The sequence below is a fragment of the Sitophilus oryzae genome, unplaced genomic scaffold (assembly GCF_002938485.1).
Source record: "Sitophilus oryzae breed Bouriz unplaced genomic scaffold, Soryzae_2.0 scaffold_249_pilon_pilon, whole genome shotgun sequence".
NCBI classification, from domain to species: Eukaryota; Metazoa; Arthropoda; class Insecta; order Coleoptera; family Curculionidae; genus Sitophilus; species Sitophilus oryzae.
In genome coordinates, this window is record NW_022146806.1 from 443072 (window position 1) to 461206 (window position 18135).

The 18135-nt window shown below is 32.8% G+C and overlaps 3 protein-coding genes across 8 annotated transcripts; 1 reads left to right on the plus strand and 2 right to left on the minus strand.

The window, feature by feature from the left end:
• Positions 1–713: 713 nt before the first annotated feature.
• Positions 714–2053, plus strand: LOC115884422 (THO complex subunit 4). Its single transcript, XM_030902987.1, has 3 exons — positions 714–1053; positions 1169–1619; positions 1680–2053. Exons 1-3 carry the CDS (start codon positions 820–822, stop codon positions 1778–1780), a joined length of 786 nt encoding a protein of 261 aa, XP_030758847.1. The 5' UTR covers positions 714–819; the 3' UTR covers positions 1781–2053.
• Positions 1773–11896, minus strand: LOC115884421 (tRNA methyltransferase 10 homolog A-like). 5 transcript variants are annotated; one of them, XM_030902985.1, is made up of 5 exons: positions 11620–11896; positions 10762–11064; positions 10368–10655; positions 8620–8731; positions 1773–2622 (listed from the first exon to the last, which is right to left on the minus strand). In XM_030902985.1, exons 2-5 carry the CDS (start codon positions 11038–11040, stop codon positions 2483–2485), a joined length of 819 nt encoding a protein of 272 aa, XP_030758845.1. In that variant the 5' UTR covers positions 11041–11064; positions 11620–11896; the 3' UTR covers positions 1773–2482. The 5 variants fall into 5 exon arrangements, with proteins under 5 accessions (XP_030758845.1, XP_030758843.1, XP_030758844.1 ...); XM_030902983.1 differs by having other exon boundaries at positions 11139–11896; XM_030902984.1 differs by having other exon boundaries at positions 11344–11895.
• A 471-nt stretch (positions 11897–12367) lies between these two features.
• On the minus strand, positions 12368–14421 carry LOC115884419 (tRNA methyltransferase 10 homolog A-like). Of its 2 annotated transcripts, XM_030902980.1 has the most exons (5): positions 14168–14421; positions 13556–14109; positions 13211–13501; positions 12736–12847; positions 12368–12684 (listed from the first exon to the last, which is right to left on the minus strand). In XM_030902980.1, the coding sequence occupies exons 2-5, from the start codon at positions 13940–13942 to the stop codon at positions 12542–12544; spliced, it is 933 nt and encodes a 310-aa protein (XP_030758840.1). In that variant the 5' UTR covers positions 13943–14109; positions 14168–14421; the 3' UTR covers positions 12368–12541. The 2 variants fall into 2 exon arrangements, with proteins under 2 accessions (XP_030758840.1, XP_030758841.1); XM_030902981.1 differs by having other exon boundaries at positions 13556–14169.
• Between the last annotated feature and the right edge of the window lie 3714 nt (positions 14422–18135).

Genomic DNA, 18135 nt, shown 5'->3' on the forward strand with positions numbered 1-18135 from the left:
TGTCGTGCTGTTGTCAAGGTAAGAGTGTGCGCGTTCAGGGAACACAGCGGCTGACCAACCTCTGATAATTTTGTTCAGCGGTTGACTGTTTTTTTCTGTAAAAAGAGATCGTTTAGGGAAATCGCTTTTTACTCAGTCACTCAGCCGCTGACAGTCCCTGAACGCGCACATTGTAAAATGTATTGGCATTTAATGACTTCGCGTCGGTTAAAAGGCCGGATGAGATTGATTTCCTCCTTTGATTTCCTCAAAATTCTTAATATTTGAAGACTGATTCGCCGTCATATGACGCGGTTATCTACACTCCATAGACGCGGTGTTAAAATTCCAAGAAGAAGAGAAATTCAGGGATGAGGGTATAAAGAAACCTTCTAAAATTTAAAAATTTTATAAAAGCTGAAAACGTAAAAAACCAACAGAATCAAAGACTACTTTACTTCTACGTCTGGTATATATCTGCTAAAGTCTTTTTGTCAAATCAATTAAAATCTGATTGAAATGGATGAAAACGTCCGTACATAATTTATTTTCTTTTTATTACTTTTTTACGTCTTTACATCTATTTTACGGAGCATACATTTTTAACATCAACATAAAATAAGAAACCGGGCTTAAGGTTTAAGAGCCCATCTCTAATACGAAATTCCACCATAGATTCCAAATTTATTGACAGACGTTTGGCAGATTTGACAGTTTTGAAGTTTTCTAGCGGAGTTGACGGAATTTGCGCCATTTTGTTTAGTGTGTGCTTGTGAGAAGAGCGTCTTTTTCTGCACGCTCTTATCGTTTGTTACCTTAAGTTTTTAAATTATAAACAAAATGGTCGATAAAGTGGATATGAGTCTAGAGGACATAATAAAATCGAACAAACCAGGCGGCCGTGGACGAGGTGGAAGACGCGGGGGTCCCGGTCGTGGGTCCCAAGGTAACAGGGGCCAACGCAGGGGCGGAGGCGGAGGCGGCGGCGGCGGAGGCAATTTCAGGAGAACCGGCGGTGCAGGCGTACAGAGAGGCCGTGGCAGAGGAGGCGGAATCTCGCGCACCTTCACACGGGTAATGTTTACAACCTAATTTTACTAATCCTTTTTTTGAATTTTATGAGGGGAAAAATAGACGAGGCTGCGTCTCGCCGTGGCTTGGCTTGCTGACTACCAACTTTTTCCTTTAGGGAGACGTTAACGGTGCTTGGAAGCACGATCTGTTCGAGGGCTATGGCTCTCGCAAATTGGCGGTCGCGCGCGCGACCGTCCAAGCCACTATGGGGCCCACAAAACTCATGGTGTCCAATTTAGATTTTGGAGTGTCGGATTCCGACATCCAAGAGCTTTTTGCAGAGTTTGGGCCCCTTAAAAGTGCCGCCGTACACTATGATAGAACAGGGCGATCTCTGGGAACAGCAGATGTAATATTTGAAAGAAGAAATGACGCCATCAAAGCTATGAAGCAGTACAATGGAGTTCCTTTGGACGGTCGGGCAATGAATATTCAACTTATCACTAATGAAATACCAGCGCCGCCAAGAAGAACAATAGGTGGAGGAGGAGGAGGTGGACCAACAGGTGGCACCAGAAGATTCAACAGAAGCCCTAGGGGAGGCGGTAAAGGTAGACCTCAAAGAGGTAAGATGTTGTTCAAAGCTGTGTATACAATCAATCACTGATTTTTTGTTTTGTTTTCAGGTAGAGGTAGAGGTGGCAGCCAAAGAAACCAGCAACGCAAACAGCCCACAGCTGAAGAACTAGATGCAGAGTTAGATGCCTACTGCAAAGAAATGAAGTAGATTGAAGTTTTAAGTTAAGCAAAAAAGACTCCTAAGTTTTGTTACTAAGAATTTAGTAATCGACAAGTACACCACTCTAACATGTTTCTTTGTGTGAAAATTACTGTGTGTTGAATTTTTGTGTTTAGTTTATTTCAAACTTATTTCTGACATCAATATGTGATTATAAGATCATGTTAAAATTTTATTGATATATTTGTACATTTCCTTGAATTTCATGATTAAGTTAGTTCACATGCTAATTATACTTTTAAATAAAACTATTTTATTGGCTTCTAATGCTTTATTTCACAAGATTACTGTTAGATTGCATAGGATTACACAAGTTGCTATATATAAAAATAATGATAAAAAGTTCAAAAATCAATAAATTACCTAAAAAATCGATATCAGAACATGTTTAATTAAAACTTTTATAGGATATAATACTATTAGTAGCTATGGCATATTAGCAGCTGTGTTACCTGAACGCACAATAAGAAAACAAAGCAATTCGTTTTACACTTTATTTAACATGATCAGTAACATTTTATTACACATCTTATTACGTACAATCAGTAGCGTAACAATGTTTGTAATGGTATTTATATTAAAAACTAAAAAATATATTTTTTTTCAAAATAACACGAACGGAAGGAACCTAGAAAAAAGAATTGTCTCGAAAGATTTTTATAAAATATTTAAATCTCCAAAAAATACATCTTATCTCGGTAGGCGGGCAAAAGGATCTATATAGTCTTTAAATTCGTTCAAATCCAAAAGTTCTTGTTGTAATTTAAAAACTATTCCTACAGCCTCTTTATACGAGTGTCCTTGAGTGACTCGAAGAAGTATGCTGTACGCTAAAAAATGTTGCTTATTATTCGTACATCCAGTATGCCCTCTTCATTTGCAGCTAATATACAAGGTGTCCCAGAAATAAGTGCTAGTATTTTGAGGGGTGGTAGATCTCGATAAAAGAAACACATTTTCTCTTTAGCGTTTTTCAAATAAGTCCAAAATAACGGAGTTATTTTTGAAAATTTCCAAAAAGAATTATTTTTTTGCTAAAATTTTGACAACTACTGGATCTTTTCTGGATTTTCTTTCTTGTAAATTTAATCTAATACCTATGTTGCCATATTGTCAAGAAATTATGTTTTTTAACTGAAAACTAACAAAATTTCCAAAAAAAAATTCAAAAAATTTCGAATTTTCAAATTCTTTTTTTTTTCGCCAAATAACCTCAAAAACCTCAACCTTTATTGGGGTCGAACCATAGACTTAAAATAAAATATAGACTGAGCATCTCATTCATAAATAGCTGGAACCATAAAATAATTAACTAGAAAGAAGTGTCAACTCTGTGTTAAATCGTGGAAACACGATACGCCACCGAAAGCCTTCGTTGTCGTCTGGAGAACTAATTTTCCAATTGACAGGTTGACATGATAAGGACATGATGGCTTAATTTTCATTTCCGTTTCCGGTTATTCAATGGCGGGTCCTCTTGTTAAAATTTATTATTATCTCAATTATTCTAAACACTAATTCAAAAAGGCCTGTTGTATATTCATAGTCATTCTAGAAAGCTAATACGCCGGGAATAATGATTAGTTTTCATGTGTAAGTTTATACAACATAATCGTGTTTACAGATGATTCAAAACTGTTTATTTTTAACTTTCCTAAAGGCGATTTGTAAAAATCGTGATTGTAATTGGGAATGGTCAAAAATAAGTGTATGATGTGGCCATTTAAAGAGGATGTTTTTATTACGTGTGGAGGAAGAAGATACTTGGAATCAATGTTCGTGGTTCTGTAAAACAGTGCACTCTTATAGTGTCCATGAAAGCACAAGTTCAAGTGACCAGAAATATATCAAATAAGATTGGTCCTTACTTGACAAGAAGATTATTTGGAGGAAAAGAAAACATAAGATAGGGTATTTTAATCGAACAGCGAAAATTTAACATTTTTATTGTAAAGTTTGTTGTAGGTAGTTGTAGTTTTGTGCTAAATATTTCTAACATTAGCAGCGGCTGTGTTCAGAGTGTCAAGAGGAGGAGAATTCAGTTAATTAGATTTATGCACAGTTACAGGTATGAAGGCTTTTTCAAACATAGTATCGAGTTCTATAGTCAACATTTTTAGTATTCCTACAACTGTAAAAACAAGGAACATTGGACTGGAAAAATGGCAAGATTTATATAGAAAGAAAGGGTATTATGCCAATAAGAAAATTAAATCTGTAGGCAGAAGTTTCTTATTTAAAAACTGTTATGGGGCATATATTAATTTGTATCTCTGCCACAAATCACTGAGAAAAATCATATAATATTCATAATTGTTAACGAGATGATATTTAAAGAGTGTTAAAAATGAGATTATTAGTCATGAAGCTTACAATGTTACTTTGTTTCAATATTACACTTTTATTCTTGTAAAATCTATGATGAAGTTCAAAAGCATTTTGCAATGGCTTTAAATTGTGAGCCAGGATTTATAGCAAAGGTATTGATGCAATGAAACTTAATCAGGGATTGTCAATCCCATGTTTTTAAATAGATAAAATACAGGCCAAAGTTGACAATATTACAGTTGAGAAGAAACTATTTTATCTTAAAAAATTTCTTAAAATTCTGAGATCATATAATCTAATTTTTCTTAATAATAAATTAGGTATATGTATGTTGTACATACAGAATTTTGGTATGGACAAATAAGGATCGATTAAGCTTTTTGGTGCAAAAATAAATTATTTTTGTAGTATTAAGACAAACGATAATGTGTTTTACAAACTTACCGGGTAACAGTTTTTTTTATAATAAAATATTTAGGAATAATTTGGGTTGTTTATCAATATATTAATGACTTGAATTTTGACAAATTGAATTTGTATCAAAATAATTTTACTTAAATATAAAATTGATGTTCTATTACAAGATTGAGTTTTTTATTGTCGACCAAAAACCAGGATAAATACTAATAATAATACCCTTAATAAAATCAATGATGTTTATGTATTATGAAAATATTTGTTAGAAGACATGTTATGTAACAGTTTTTGTAACACAATTTGAAGGGACGAATAAAAAAATAAAACAAAAACATATATTTTTCTAGGTTTATATTAAAAATACAAGGTAAGTAATCATCAAAATAATTATGCACCAAATGTTTTTTATGAATATACAACTTGAACAAAAGTTGTTTAGAACAATTTTACCAAATTTGCAAAAATTTTAAATTGAAACGCGTAATCCTGTACAAGTAAACATGAAATAATTTAAATACTTATTTAATGGCATTTCGAGTGTTTAACGACGAAAAGGTCATCTGTCCGTAGCGTTTTGTCAGAATATTCGTATATTTAGTGTATTATATACCAATATTGTAATGCAGTTTTGAAACTGATAATTGTCAAATCATATTAATGTTAACTAACCATAATAAATGATAGAATTTCACTAAATTTAAATTGCCCCCCGTATGGTTGAAAACAGCAAATTGATATTTGATTACTTATAGATTACCACCTATATACAAAATGACACGGAGACCTGGAATATGGCGCCCAACTTGATTAGACCTTCCGCGCATGTTGAAGCTCATTCTCTATCCCTTCTATTTCTATGGGTCAGACACTGTCTTGTTATTGTTTTAGGTTATATCGAGTGCGACACGAGCGATAGATAGGTTGTCTCTGTCGTAACGGTCGTTCCCTGACGACTCTGCCGAGAAACACAACACTGTCTTTCGTTTCTCAAGTACACCTGAACTCTTCGTATCATAGCCGGGTAATTTTTTTATTTTAATGAAGCTATACTTAAATTAAAAATATATCGTATTTAAACTTTTTTATATTTTATTAAGATTTTTTAAATAAAAGTTTAGAAAAAACAATTTAGAGTCCAAAAAGGATAAAAATAATAAAATACACGTTATAGAAGAAATTTTATAATCGAAATTAGGTAATTTTTGAAATTAATAATAAATTATTAATTTTAGTCAAACATTTACAACCCCTAATATTAATCAAAACAGGATCTATTCCACAGATATAATAGAATCGGCAACAGGGAGAGAAAAAAAATATGATTGTTGTAATTTTTTTTCTGGTTAAGTGATGTCTTATTATGTAAATTAGAGAAAACATAAATCTGTTCCATTAAAGCAAGGAAGGTGATAGGAAGTGGATAAAATAAAAACTACATTTATAACTCGGTACTGTCTTTATTATACCGGGTGCGTCCCAAAAGTGGCTCATCCCCATAATTTTTTTATATTTTCAAATAAAAAAAACAAGATTTAGTATGTTAGTACATGACATAAATTAGGATTGATTGACGCATTCAATTGTTTTTGGTCACTTCCTGTTTCACCGGAAATGACTATAACTTTTAATTTTTAAACGGCACCCTTGGTATATTTCTACTTTATTCGATAGAAAATGACACTCTGAATAGAATGACACATCATATGTCGACGAAGACTTTTGACATTCTCGCATATGGTTTAATTGTAACACGCGGTTCATAACGACAATTTGACTCGAAATACCAAGTGTGGGGTATCAATATATTCATAAAAAAATGCTTTTTCCAAATATGCTAATGAGTCACCCTTGTTCTATTTGAAAAAATTGACATATGTATGATTAAAAATACGATTTGTACATCTTTTAACCGGCCTAGAAAAGACACGAAACCTATTAGACGATCAAAACTATTTTTCCCAGGCTCCTTGATTAAAACTTAGTGTTTTTAACAACACCATGGCACCCTGGATTGAAATTTAAAATAGGATTTGTTTTTAAGCGACAATGTCAAAAGTTGACATGTGATATGTCATTCTATGCAGAGTGTCATTTTTTATCGAATAAAGTAGCAATATACCGAGGTTGCCTTTAAAAATAAAAAGATGTAATCATTTCGGTGAAACAGGAAGAGACCAAAAACAACTGAATACATCAATAAATCCTAATTTATGTCATATACCTATAACATACAAATCTGTTTTTTTTATCTGAAAAAATAAAAAAGTTATAGGGGGTGAGCCACTTTTGAGACGACCCGGTATATTAAAAAATATTGTTTCATAATGTAATATCAATTTAAAATTCTTGTATGTTATTTTATATGCTCAAGATAATTTTAGAATAAACCATATTTTTAATAAAATCATTATTAATTATTAACAGGGTTATAATTATGACTTTGTTACAATGTAAGTAAGTAAATAATGTAATGAGAAAAAATTCAGATTTTACATTTTACTAAAATATTATCTAAATAAGCGCCTTTCTACAACAACGCCACTGGCTCCCAATGGGCAAATTGAGAGTTGTCTACCGGTCGAAAGTCGTTTCAAGACTTAAATGGATTATTTAAGTCAAATTTCTTGCAAATTTGGCACTGGCGAACCATATTTTATAGTTCTTGAACAGAAAAAGTCAATAAAATAAACACTTAAGGACTACAAACTAAGAAAATGCGTTAATACAGCCGGGGACATAGCGGCATCAAAGCTTTACCGCACACTTGCCACGCGTACTACAAGGTAATAAATGAATGAATAGGCTCCCTCGCCTCTAATCGGTGTTATCATATTGTAAAGAACTTCCTTTTTAAACAGTATCCGACTTATAATTTAGTAGTATAAGGACTATTTAATACATCTATGGAATACTAAAACCTACTTTATTAAACTGTAGTATTAATATCTCAATATATGTGTATAACAAGAAAAAAAATATTGATAATATTAAAGACGTGACAACATAGGCTGGATGAGGAAGGCTCGGTTGACTGTACCCAGAAGTAAACATGTGTACAAAAAATATTGTCTGTCCGCGTTGAGATGTAAATAGTGTAGTCTATATTTTATTTTAAGTCTATGGGTCGAACTATACTACCAGTTAAAATACTTGCACTTATTTTTGGGACACCTGGTATAGTCCAAGAGAATATAGGCCTTCAAATACGAAGTTTTGGTAAAAACTTGAATTTTTGATAAAAGTTACTTTGAAAGATTTAAAAACGAACTGTGAGAGATTTTTTTAAAATTCATCCTCGAGAAGGGATGAAATAAATAAATAAAATTATTTTTTCGAAATTTCCGAGAAAAAGTAAAGAAAAAAATTGGTCACATAAAAGTTGTGAAGCCTCAAATTTGACATAGAAATGATCTTTATACTTTATGCTCAGATCAAAATTAACCGAGATAGGGTGGCTAGAAGCTAGGGGATGATAGCAGACACTTAAAAAAATTATAAGTTGCTGAAAAAATCACATATTTAACATTTTTATTCAATTTGCTTGGAAAATTATGAATTTCAATTAATATTTTTTTCCGAGAAGGGGTGAAAAATATAAATAAAGTGTTTTTCCCAAATTTCGGACAAACGATAAGGCTACTTTGAAACAAATGTTTCGATATAAAAGCTGTCCCCTAGCTTCTAGTCACCCTATTCGTTAATTTTGATTTGAGCAAAAAAAGTATAGAGACAATTTCTATGCAAAATAGTCTTTGGTAAAATAGTGAGATGAATGTTTCAGCCAATAGAATTACTGGAAATATATTCAAGGTCATTACGCCGTTACGCCGATACGCCGTTTTTAGGATAGTGTGGCTGCACCCTGAGACGCTCCACAACTTTTTTGAAATTTCTTTGCTTTGCCGTTTCTCCGAAATTTCGAAAAAATAATTTTATTTATTCTAGGAGCTGAAGTTAAAAAAAAATCACAATTATTTTTAGATCTCATCATTAAATCAAAGTCAAAAATTCAGCTTTTTACCAAAACATCATATTTGAAGGACCAATAATTTAGACTTGGACTAATAATAAAAGACAATTACCTTGCCAGATATTTAAAACTCTTTTGCCATTTTTATTATCTTTAAAATATTGATTAATTGGTAGTCGTGCAGTTGCTATACCCTCGCTTACCGCTCTGTTGTAACAATCAAGCTAAAAGTAAAAAAGATAATTATACATCTTAATAATAATACATCTATCATATATCATCATTCTATGGGGTGTCGTGTTATAATAGAGAGGGCATTCCCAACATCACATAAACTTTTTACCGGGTGGTGCCATCGGAGTTGGATACATATAAGATATCCCATACAAATTCTCAACTGTCAAAATATTGGTCGGAAATAGTAAATAGTTTTTTTTAAAGGTCCGGGTATGCTGAATACGCAAGTCAAATTTGAACAATTTTGGACAAGCCGATTTCATTGGTCGCGTTCATCAGGACGTAGCGCTACAGCAGCGATCACTAATTTTCTGCTGAACGCGCCGATTAGTTGTGAGCGCTCTGGGATCAGTCGCCATTTTTTCCATCAGATTTAAAATACGCTACGCTACCGATGCATGATGGATTAAACATCACATACTCCAAATGTCACAAAATGTTTTGGAAAACGAAAACAAAGCATTTTGATTATTGTTCTCGGTTGACTAATCCCCTCGATTTGTGCCAAAAATGGGTGAAAACAATTTAATATGCATTACTTATGATTTTGATCTAAAAAGCACGTTCAGCAGGACAACCAATCGATGGTACATCGCTCACTGATCAACTTGTCCTGATGAACGCGACCATTATTGTAAGGAAATAATGAGCAAGGGGGAATAGACGCAACTAAAGTTTTGTCTCCTACCCAGTCACACGAGTCACGACTGTCACGAGCCGCCACTGCGTCAGAGATAGCTGGGGAATAATATTTGATGATAATTTTAGCGAGACCAATCTCTAGACGCCATTTACTACAAATTGACACAAACCTTGTCAAAAATTAACACTAATAATATTATAGAAAGATTAAAAAAGAATAGGACATTTCCAGAGACATAAATCTATTTCCAAAAAATATTTTTTCTCAAATTTTAAAGTACACCATTTAAAAATCATTTTTACTCTAAATAAAAATAAATTACAACATTGTTAAGGCCAACTAGCAGTAAGCGTCATTAAGGAATAAAAAAAGAGTACATGTCAAGTAAATAACGGCTAAAGCTTGATCTCGCCAAAATTATCATCGACTGTCTTTCCCCAGCGTCTTTTTTTAGATTGTATGGTAGCTCTATTATACAAAATATTTTTTGAGTAAGTGTCCAATATTTCATAGAGTCGTTCAAGAGTTTTTAAGGTAAACAGTTCATATAAACATGTATTACAAAAATGCTTTGTTTTCAAGATACAGGGTGTCGAAGTTTAAAGAAAAAAATGTTCTTTTGCAATATGTAGGTAGTGTTGATAGTTACTCCGTACTATAAATATGGCTAGAAAGAAGTGTAACCTGCTCTGAGCATTCTGAGCACATATTTGTTCTCAATTTTTTCTCCTCTTTGTTCTAAATATTTTCAAAATTCTCATTTTTCCCAAGAATAATAATAAAAAACGAGAGAGTTCACCATAAAATTTAAAAGAATTAACTATAAACTGTCAACATTCCTTGTGGATGCTCATTTGTTCCCAGGGAACTTTCTCCAAAAATAAACAACACCAAACACCAATGGGGTTGTTCACTTTTTAAGGGCACTACATTAAAAAATAACTTATGAAGTGGATGGACCACTCTGTTTATATATTTACACAATGTCTATTTCCTTCCAAAACGCCAATAATATAAACTTTGTCCTCCTCGAGTCTACCAAGTACATTTTCGCTATTGCTGCTCAAATATACCAATTTCTCTTTGGGAAAGACATCTAAATAGTGCTCCTCATGATAATGGAAATCCCATCTCGGAGTGGTACCGCGTCTCTGCAATTCTTCTCTAATTGGACCGGAATATTTGGTTAAGTAAACTTGTAAGGGCGATTTAGCATAATTATTTGAACAATAAACCCATCGAATAAGTTTTTGAATTTTACTCAGATCCTAAAAAATGTGCGGTAGGTATAAACTATATGTATATAAAAAATATCAAAATAACGAATATATGTGTGACATGAATTTTCCTCTACTTACAAAACAATTTCTTTACCTTCACATCCATGGATAATATCCAACTCAAATCTAGACACACAGAAATTTTACATTTACTGTCATTCATGAAAATTTCCCTTTTCGAGGGCGTTTCTAGTAGCGGTACTTTGATGACTTTAAGTCTGTTTTGTTGAGCGTACTTTTTTGCCGCTATTTTTTCAGCCTGCATTTTAGCTCTCTTCGCTTTTTTTTCTTCGGTAAGATCATAGAATTTTCTTTTAGTTGATGAAGATGATTCGCCGGAGTCATCACATTTGGGTCTCATAAAATCGGACATGTTTAGGAAAACCTTGCGTTAAGGCTAAAAAAGAAGTAACAGTAATACAAACGTTCCTGTAGTAAAACTAGATACGGATAGAACAGGTACTATTATACATTTTCAACTTCAACAACTGAATTGCAAATTACTGCTGAAACTTTTGTGCTTGAACTTTTCTAATCCAAAGAAAACTGTCCTTCCTTTACTCATAGTAGCACAGAGACAAACGCAAAAACCATAAACATTGCTTGTTTCTGCAGTTAGTACAGGCCACAGGCCAGAGAAAGTAGAGACTTTATACAACTTACTTTTACAACGTACTTTCTTTTTTAGAACTCAACTAGCACATCCAATAGTAAAATGACTAAAATGCACAGAATAACTGAAGAATATGTTAAAAATCATAGATAAATTAATTATATTTCTCCATTGTTCTCCATGTTAAGAATGTAGAATAAAAACATAAAACTTCTGCATAAAATAAAACAGAAAATTCCTTTAAATTCAAACTTCAAACCACGGATCACAAAACACCACAAAACACCCACGGATATTCAAAATTCAAACTTCAAACCATTCCCACCATTCCCTTCAAACCTTCTTCAAACCTTTGCTTCAAACACAAATATACACAAAGTTGAAACTATGGTTGAAACACGGCATATCAATGTTAAAGTTAAATCAATGTTAAAAGTGAAAACTGTCAAATCACAAATGACGCTTGACTAGAGTTGGTAAGGTTGAATCGATATCGATATATTAAAAATGTCGATATAATTTTTAAATATTTTGGTTGAATATCTAAATGCAATTTTTAAAATATTAAAAACCATAATCAGATCTTCTGACATCTGATTTTTAAACCTGCTTTAAACAAAATGACCAGGAATACATAGAATTTAATTTTATCTTGGTCTAGTCTCAGTTTATTTTGTTTTTATATTATTTCTTATTCATAATAAAATTGTTTTTTTTATGCAGTGTCCAAATTTGGAAAGACATAGTCAGTACTCAACTGAGTGATATTATTGTAAATCAGAGGCTTCACATAAATAGTAGGTATTTATACCGCAAATAGTTCCAATCCGTTCCTAGACCAATAAATAATAATGGAACAACTTTTCATCTTGAAATTCATTTGATATTAACTAATTATGTGTTGTTATTCTATTATTTTAGTATTTATTTACTACCTACCTATCCAAAGTAATTCTGACCTGAATTCTGACTAGCAGTTTCAGTAGGGTATCTGTACTTCTGTTTAGTTATTTACCCAATGTAAAATAGAACCAGCAAATTATCAAGTCTGTCTTATAGTTTATATTTATTTTTATAACGACAAATGGAATCTGAGAAGAGCTATTTATTGAATAAACATTAAACCTACTTATTTATAGTAATATAAACAAAAAATATTTTATTTGAGGCCAGTTAGTATACTTCATATACCTCATCTGATAAAACTTTTTTCCCTATGCTGAATACTATTGTGACGGTTTCATTAAAAGATTAACCTCACTCAGTCTGAGAATTCTTCTTCATATGCCCCATCTTCTTCATAATATGCTGCATCTGATAAAATGTTTTGCCGATTGCTGAATACTATTCTAACAGCTTCATTAAATGATTTACCCTCACTCACTTTGAGAAGGATCTGGAACACTAAAAATTGGCAGTATAATACATCTACTTAGTTTTATGCACTATACTTACCTTGATAGATATGTAAAATTCTCGATTTTTTACTTTTTATGTTAAAAGATGACTTAATAGGCAGTTGAGCATGTGCAATACCTTCACTTGTCGCTGTTCTGTAGCAAAGACTCTAAAAATATTAAGTAAAACAAAACTGATACATATAGCTATTATTAGCTTTTTTCGTTTTCCTGTTATTACCGATTCCGAACCATCCTAGAACTGTGACGCGTATGCGCAGAAGGAAATATGAAGACATTATTTCATTTGCGCATACGCTGCGCAGAGTTCTAGGACAGTTCAGAATCGGTAATAACAGGAAAACGAAAAAAGCTATTATTAGTGTATAGTAACCAGACAGAGAACCAGAGAAGGAACAACTTTGACAGACAATATTAAAACAATGACATAAAATAGAATCTACCATTAAATTAAAATGATAAAGGGAATGCTGTCATACCATCTTTGATTATCAGATTTTAAATGTATTTACTTTATGTTTAGTGTGCCCTGACAAGCCACCAATAATATAAACTTTGTTTTCTTCTAGCCTATCAAGTACATTCTTGCTATCGCTGGTCAGATATATTAATCGATCCTTTTCGAATACATCTAAATAATGCCCTTCATGAAAATGTAGATCTGCCTCTTGAGTTACACCACGTTTCCTTAGTCTTTCTTTAGCTAAACCAGTATATCTTGTTAAATGAACATGTAGAGGTGCTTTAGCAGCTCTATTTTCTTCATAAACTTTTCTAATTTGTCTACCAGTTTCACTCTTATACTAAAAAGAAATATATAAATAATATTACCGAAATACATGTAACATTTTTTTTACCCTGTTGGTCATTAGTCCTATAAAACTCAAATCTATACAAATATTAATGTCACAAGTGCTGTCTTGCATTAAAGTTATTACTTCGGGAACTTTTACTACTTTCTTTTTCACAATTCCATGCTGTCTAGCATACTCTTTTCTCGCTTCCCATCTTGCCTTACGTCGAGCTTTTTTCTCTTTTTCAGCTTGAAGCCAGTCAAGATATTTTTTTTGCTTGCACGACAACTGTATTGATGGATCTAATGTTTCTCCTTTGGTAATATTTTTTCTTATTTGACGCCAATCCAAGTATTCTTTTTGCCTGGCAGACAACTGTGTTGATGAATGTGATGCTTCGCCATTATTATGACCGCTTGATTCGGTGTGATAACTCCTGTTAGGTTCCATAAAATGCGACAAGTAGTTTCTGTACCGTGTTTCTGTATGATTTCTGTTGTGTAAAAAAACTAGATACTTGACAGGGACAATATAGATTTACAACCTTTTGAAATAAAAGTTACTCTTCAATCTCCATTGCAGCTTTATATATTTTCGTAATCCAGACGGAAAAAAACCTGTTTTATAAAAACATAATTAAAAAATAACAAATACAAACTTCGGATAAATACCTACCCAAAGCAGCCCAAACCACAGGCCCAAACTGCCCAAAGATAATAGAGCAAGCAATTTACCCAAGGATAACCTGTCCAGGTTTGCCAACTCTGGATGATGGATCCATAATCCATAGCATATTAAAAACCGCTAGAATCTGCTAGGGGCTGTTTAAAATAGAAGATATTAAGAATTTCTTAGAAGAATTTAGTATAGAACCCCGCCACCCACCACTGTAGTACAAAATATTTGTAGTGTGTTAGTGTTCTGTGGTGGGTGGTAGAAAAATTCAGAACTTAGGGTACGAACATAGTGGAGGCAGGTTTCTGTGGGTTTCTGCTTTCCGGCAACCAGCGCCGTCTCTGGGGACCTATTCTTGACCACATATCGCTCACATCTCGCATCTCCGAAAAAGCCATATAACAATACACGTGATGCGTAACTTTGCGTATATGCCGTGTATTGTTATATGGCTTTTTCGGAGATGCGAGCAGGGTTCGGAAGTAGTTAATTAAGAGGAAATTTACCCGATTAACTAACCTAACCATATCCAAACGCCGCTCCCGCCGCGCCGGCCCCGCACATAGGGGTATTTGGTCTATAAACCTGGCCAAAAGTGAAATATTTTTATTTTCATTTTTTATCTTAACCACAGAATAACTACAGAACGATCAGTCAATGTAATAAAAAAGCGAACAAAATTTTTGCTGCCATCTATAGCGGGCCGAGTGCGGCTCAGGGCTTCAAGGTCAAAATAATTATTTATTAAATAAAAAAGTCGTGTCGGCGGCACGACTCGAACCAGCTACCTTCGTGTTGCTAGACGAGAGCCTTGTCCCCATAGATATCACATTGTGCATTTTAACCCGATCAAACAATCGGAGGTTGACTACGTACTGTAAAAACCAACTGAGACAGAGAAGGCGACATTGCCACATCTCAAATTTGCGCCTATCTACTTAGTTTGATTTGCAGAAAAGGTGACTTTAAAACCTTCACCGGATATCAGTAAATCTCAATTTCTTAATTAAATTAATAGTTTATATTTAAAGAAGCATGCGTAATAATTTATTATTAACCAGAGGATATATGCGTTACTATTAAACGACATGTTTACTGTTTAATGTGCTGAAACGTCTAGAACTATTGGCAACGTCGCTGCTAATCTTCCAGAATGAAATGAGCCGTCCGTCCCACCACCCCTCGCGACGGCCCTTGGTCCGTTATAGCGTACTACGTTTAGCTTACGATGTGTTTGAAGTCGGAATCAAGTCCGAAGTGAACTTTTCAGTGTTTTTCAGTAGTTTTTGTTTTTGTTTAACGTACTTTTGAATCTGCGAATTTTCAATATGGTAGGACAGTGTCAAATGTGTGGAAAAATAAGTTCAAATTACCCGAATTTGTCTTTTCACAGGTAGGTATTGTTTCCGCCGTCATCGTACATAGGCGTCCCACAAGGGAGCCTCTCACAATTAAAATAATTTCTAATTATATTTGTTGAATTTTGATCTATTAAAACAAGAACGTAGTAGCCGGTAATTGAATTATAATTCGTCTCAATTACTACCTAACTGTTGTAGATCATAACAAATTTGAATATAAACTTTGCATTTGAAACTTTATTATAAGCCTGAAAGTGACATTTTTTTTTTAAATTGCGTCATATTTTGGTCATTATATACGATATTCTAAAGGAATTTTGCTCAACAAATTAACAAAGGTGTTTACCCGACCTGTTTTACATTTTATTGCTTCATTATATCTTATATCTGCCCCTTCGGTCTTGTTTAGACCAGTTTTAACCACCGTTCAATACAAATACCTCTTTCTAGAGTTATTTGTATGGTGTGTTTACCTTTTTTTAGAATGGGACGAACTGTAAATAATTCTTAGGCTACTAGTTTTATACATACCTATATAACAGAGTGACCCAGGCCTCCAAAAAAGCTTTTTACCTATTACGTTTTTGGTTTGTGATTTTTATTTCAATCTTTACATAAGATCGGGGCCATTGTAACGCACATTTTCAAAATATTTTTGTTAACATACAGGGTGATTCAAACCGCAATACATATGCTTAATACAGTTCATGAAGATTGGGACGTTTAACTAAAATTTGATTGTCTGATTAAGCTACCTGAGTAATGGATTTGTAAATAAACGTAATATTTATTATTATGCGACAGAAATCCCATACTGTAGCACACAGATTTGATACTTTTAATGATAAATGCCCTCTATTGAGAGACTAAAAGGTAATTGCCTCGTATCAGAGCCATCATAATACGAGAAGAAGACCGAAAATCAAATCTTTTCTTATATGTTGTAAAACACAATTTTCTCATTAAAATAAATATTGATTTTAGGTATAGGAAGTTATTAATAATACTAGATTAAACAACTATTACACAGTACTTCACAGGAAGCTATCGATTGCGAACTAACTAAATCGTTACTAATTACTAATTTTGAAAAGTTCTTTTTAAGATCAAAAAAGGTAAAACTAAAACCTAAACTATCATTTGAGATTAAACGGGAAGTTCTAAATAGTGTTGCCTATTCTAAACAAGAAAAATTTATTTATATAAGTTTTATTAGATCTCTAATTAAATTTGGACGAAAATAATATTTCTGTTTGCTGTAGGTAATTTTCTCAGGGAAAATACGTAAATAAAAATGACTTTTTAAGTCAAAAAAAGTCAAAAGGACAAGTTTTTCCAAAAAAAGACTGTCCTTTTCAAAAAAGGACAGGTGGCAAGCCTAGGTATTTCTGGAATGAAAATTTAATGGCAAATCTACAACTTTAGTTTGAAAATATGTTCCGGCCATCTATGATTACAAAAATGTCTAAAATGTGCTTTACCATTGCCTCCATATTCTAAAAAAAAATTGAAAGAAAAATCACCAACCACAAACCTAATATAGAACTGTTTCGGAAGCCTGAGTCACCTTGTAAATATTCAAAAGTAACTGAAAGTTTATATAGAAGTAACTAAAAGTTTAAATTGAATATCGACGTTGGAGCCATTTTCGAAAACTACCTACTAACGTTTTAACATAAGTATATGTGGGATATTAATTATATCATTATATTAGACCTTATAACAAAACTCATCTAAAGAAAAAGTGTTAATGTAGTATATTAATATGGAGTAAAAATATTACTAATTACTTTACATTTACTTTACTAATAAATTCGTTCCAAAAAAACAATACGCCACTGGCCATTAGAACAATCCAAATGCGCCTAGTTGCCGGGGTCGGAAATTTTAGACTTCTCTGTCTCTTCTGTCCTTGTTTGACACATTGGAATGTTTGATACACTACCAACGAGTATTTATGAATGAGATGTTCGGTCTATCTTTATAATGTCTTTGCTTGTCCCCTACACCACCAGATATCTTAACGAGAATTATATCTTTATGGTAATAAATTATGAATTCAGCCTGCCACAACGGATATGTAAAATTTATCCTAGAGGCTGCTTATACTTTGAAAATTCATCTCGTTGCAGTTCATCACAGTTGTATAATTCAAGAAGCACTAAAAAATACATTTCGGAAGTCGGAATACAATAAAAAGCACGAGAAATATATTTTGTATTAAAAACAAAATAAAGGCAGCTTAAATATAGTTTGAAGCATAAATAAAGGAGTATTTGAAGTACTGTGTGGACGGAAGAGGGAAATCAATCGCCGAGCCAATCGTAACGTTTGAAGCAACCATACATACACGAAGAACTGTTCTGCAACCATATATACACGACGTAAATTAGCACCATCTATAGTGGGCCGAATCGTCAATTTGTAATTTAATGCTCCATAAGAGTGACTGGGCCCTGATCTTAACTGAATACAAATCTATAAATACTAAATGTAAGCGCGTTTATTAGCTTTTTTTAAGTCGTAAGTTGACTATCAAATAAATAATATATTTCAATTATAAGTATGAATTATCTTGAGTGTATTCTGAAAATTTCTAAGATTATA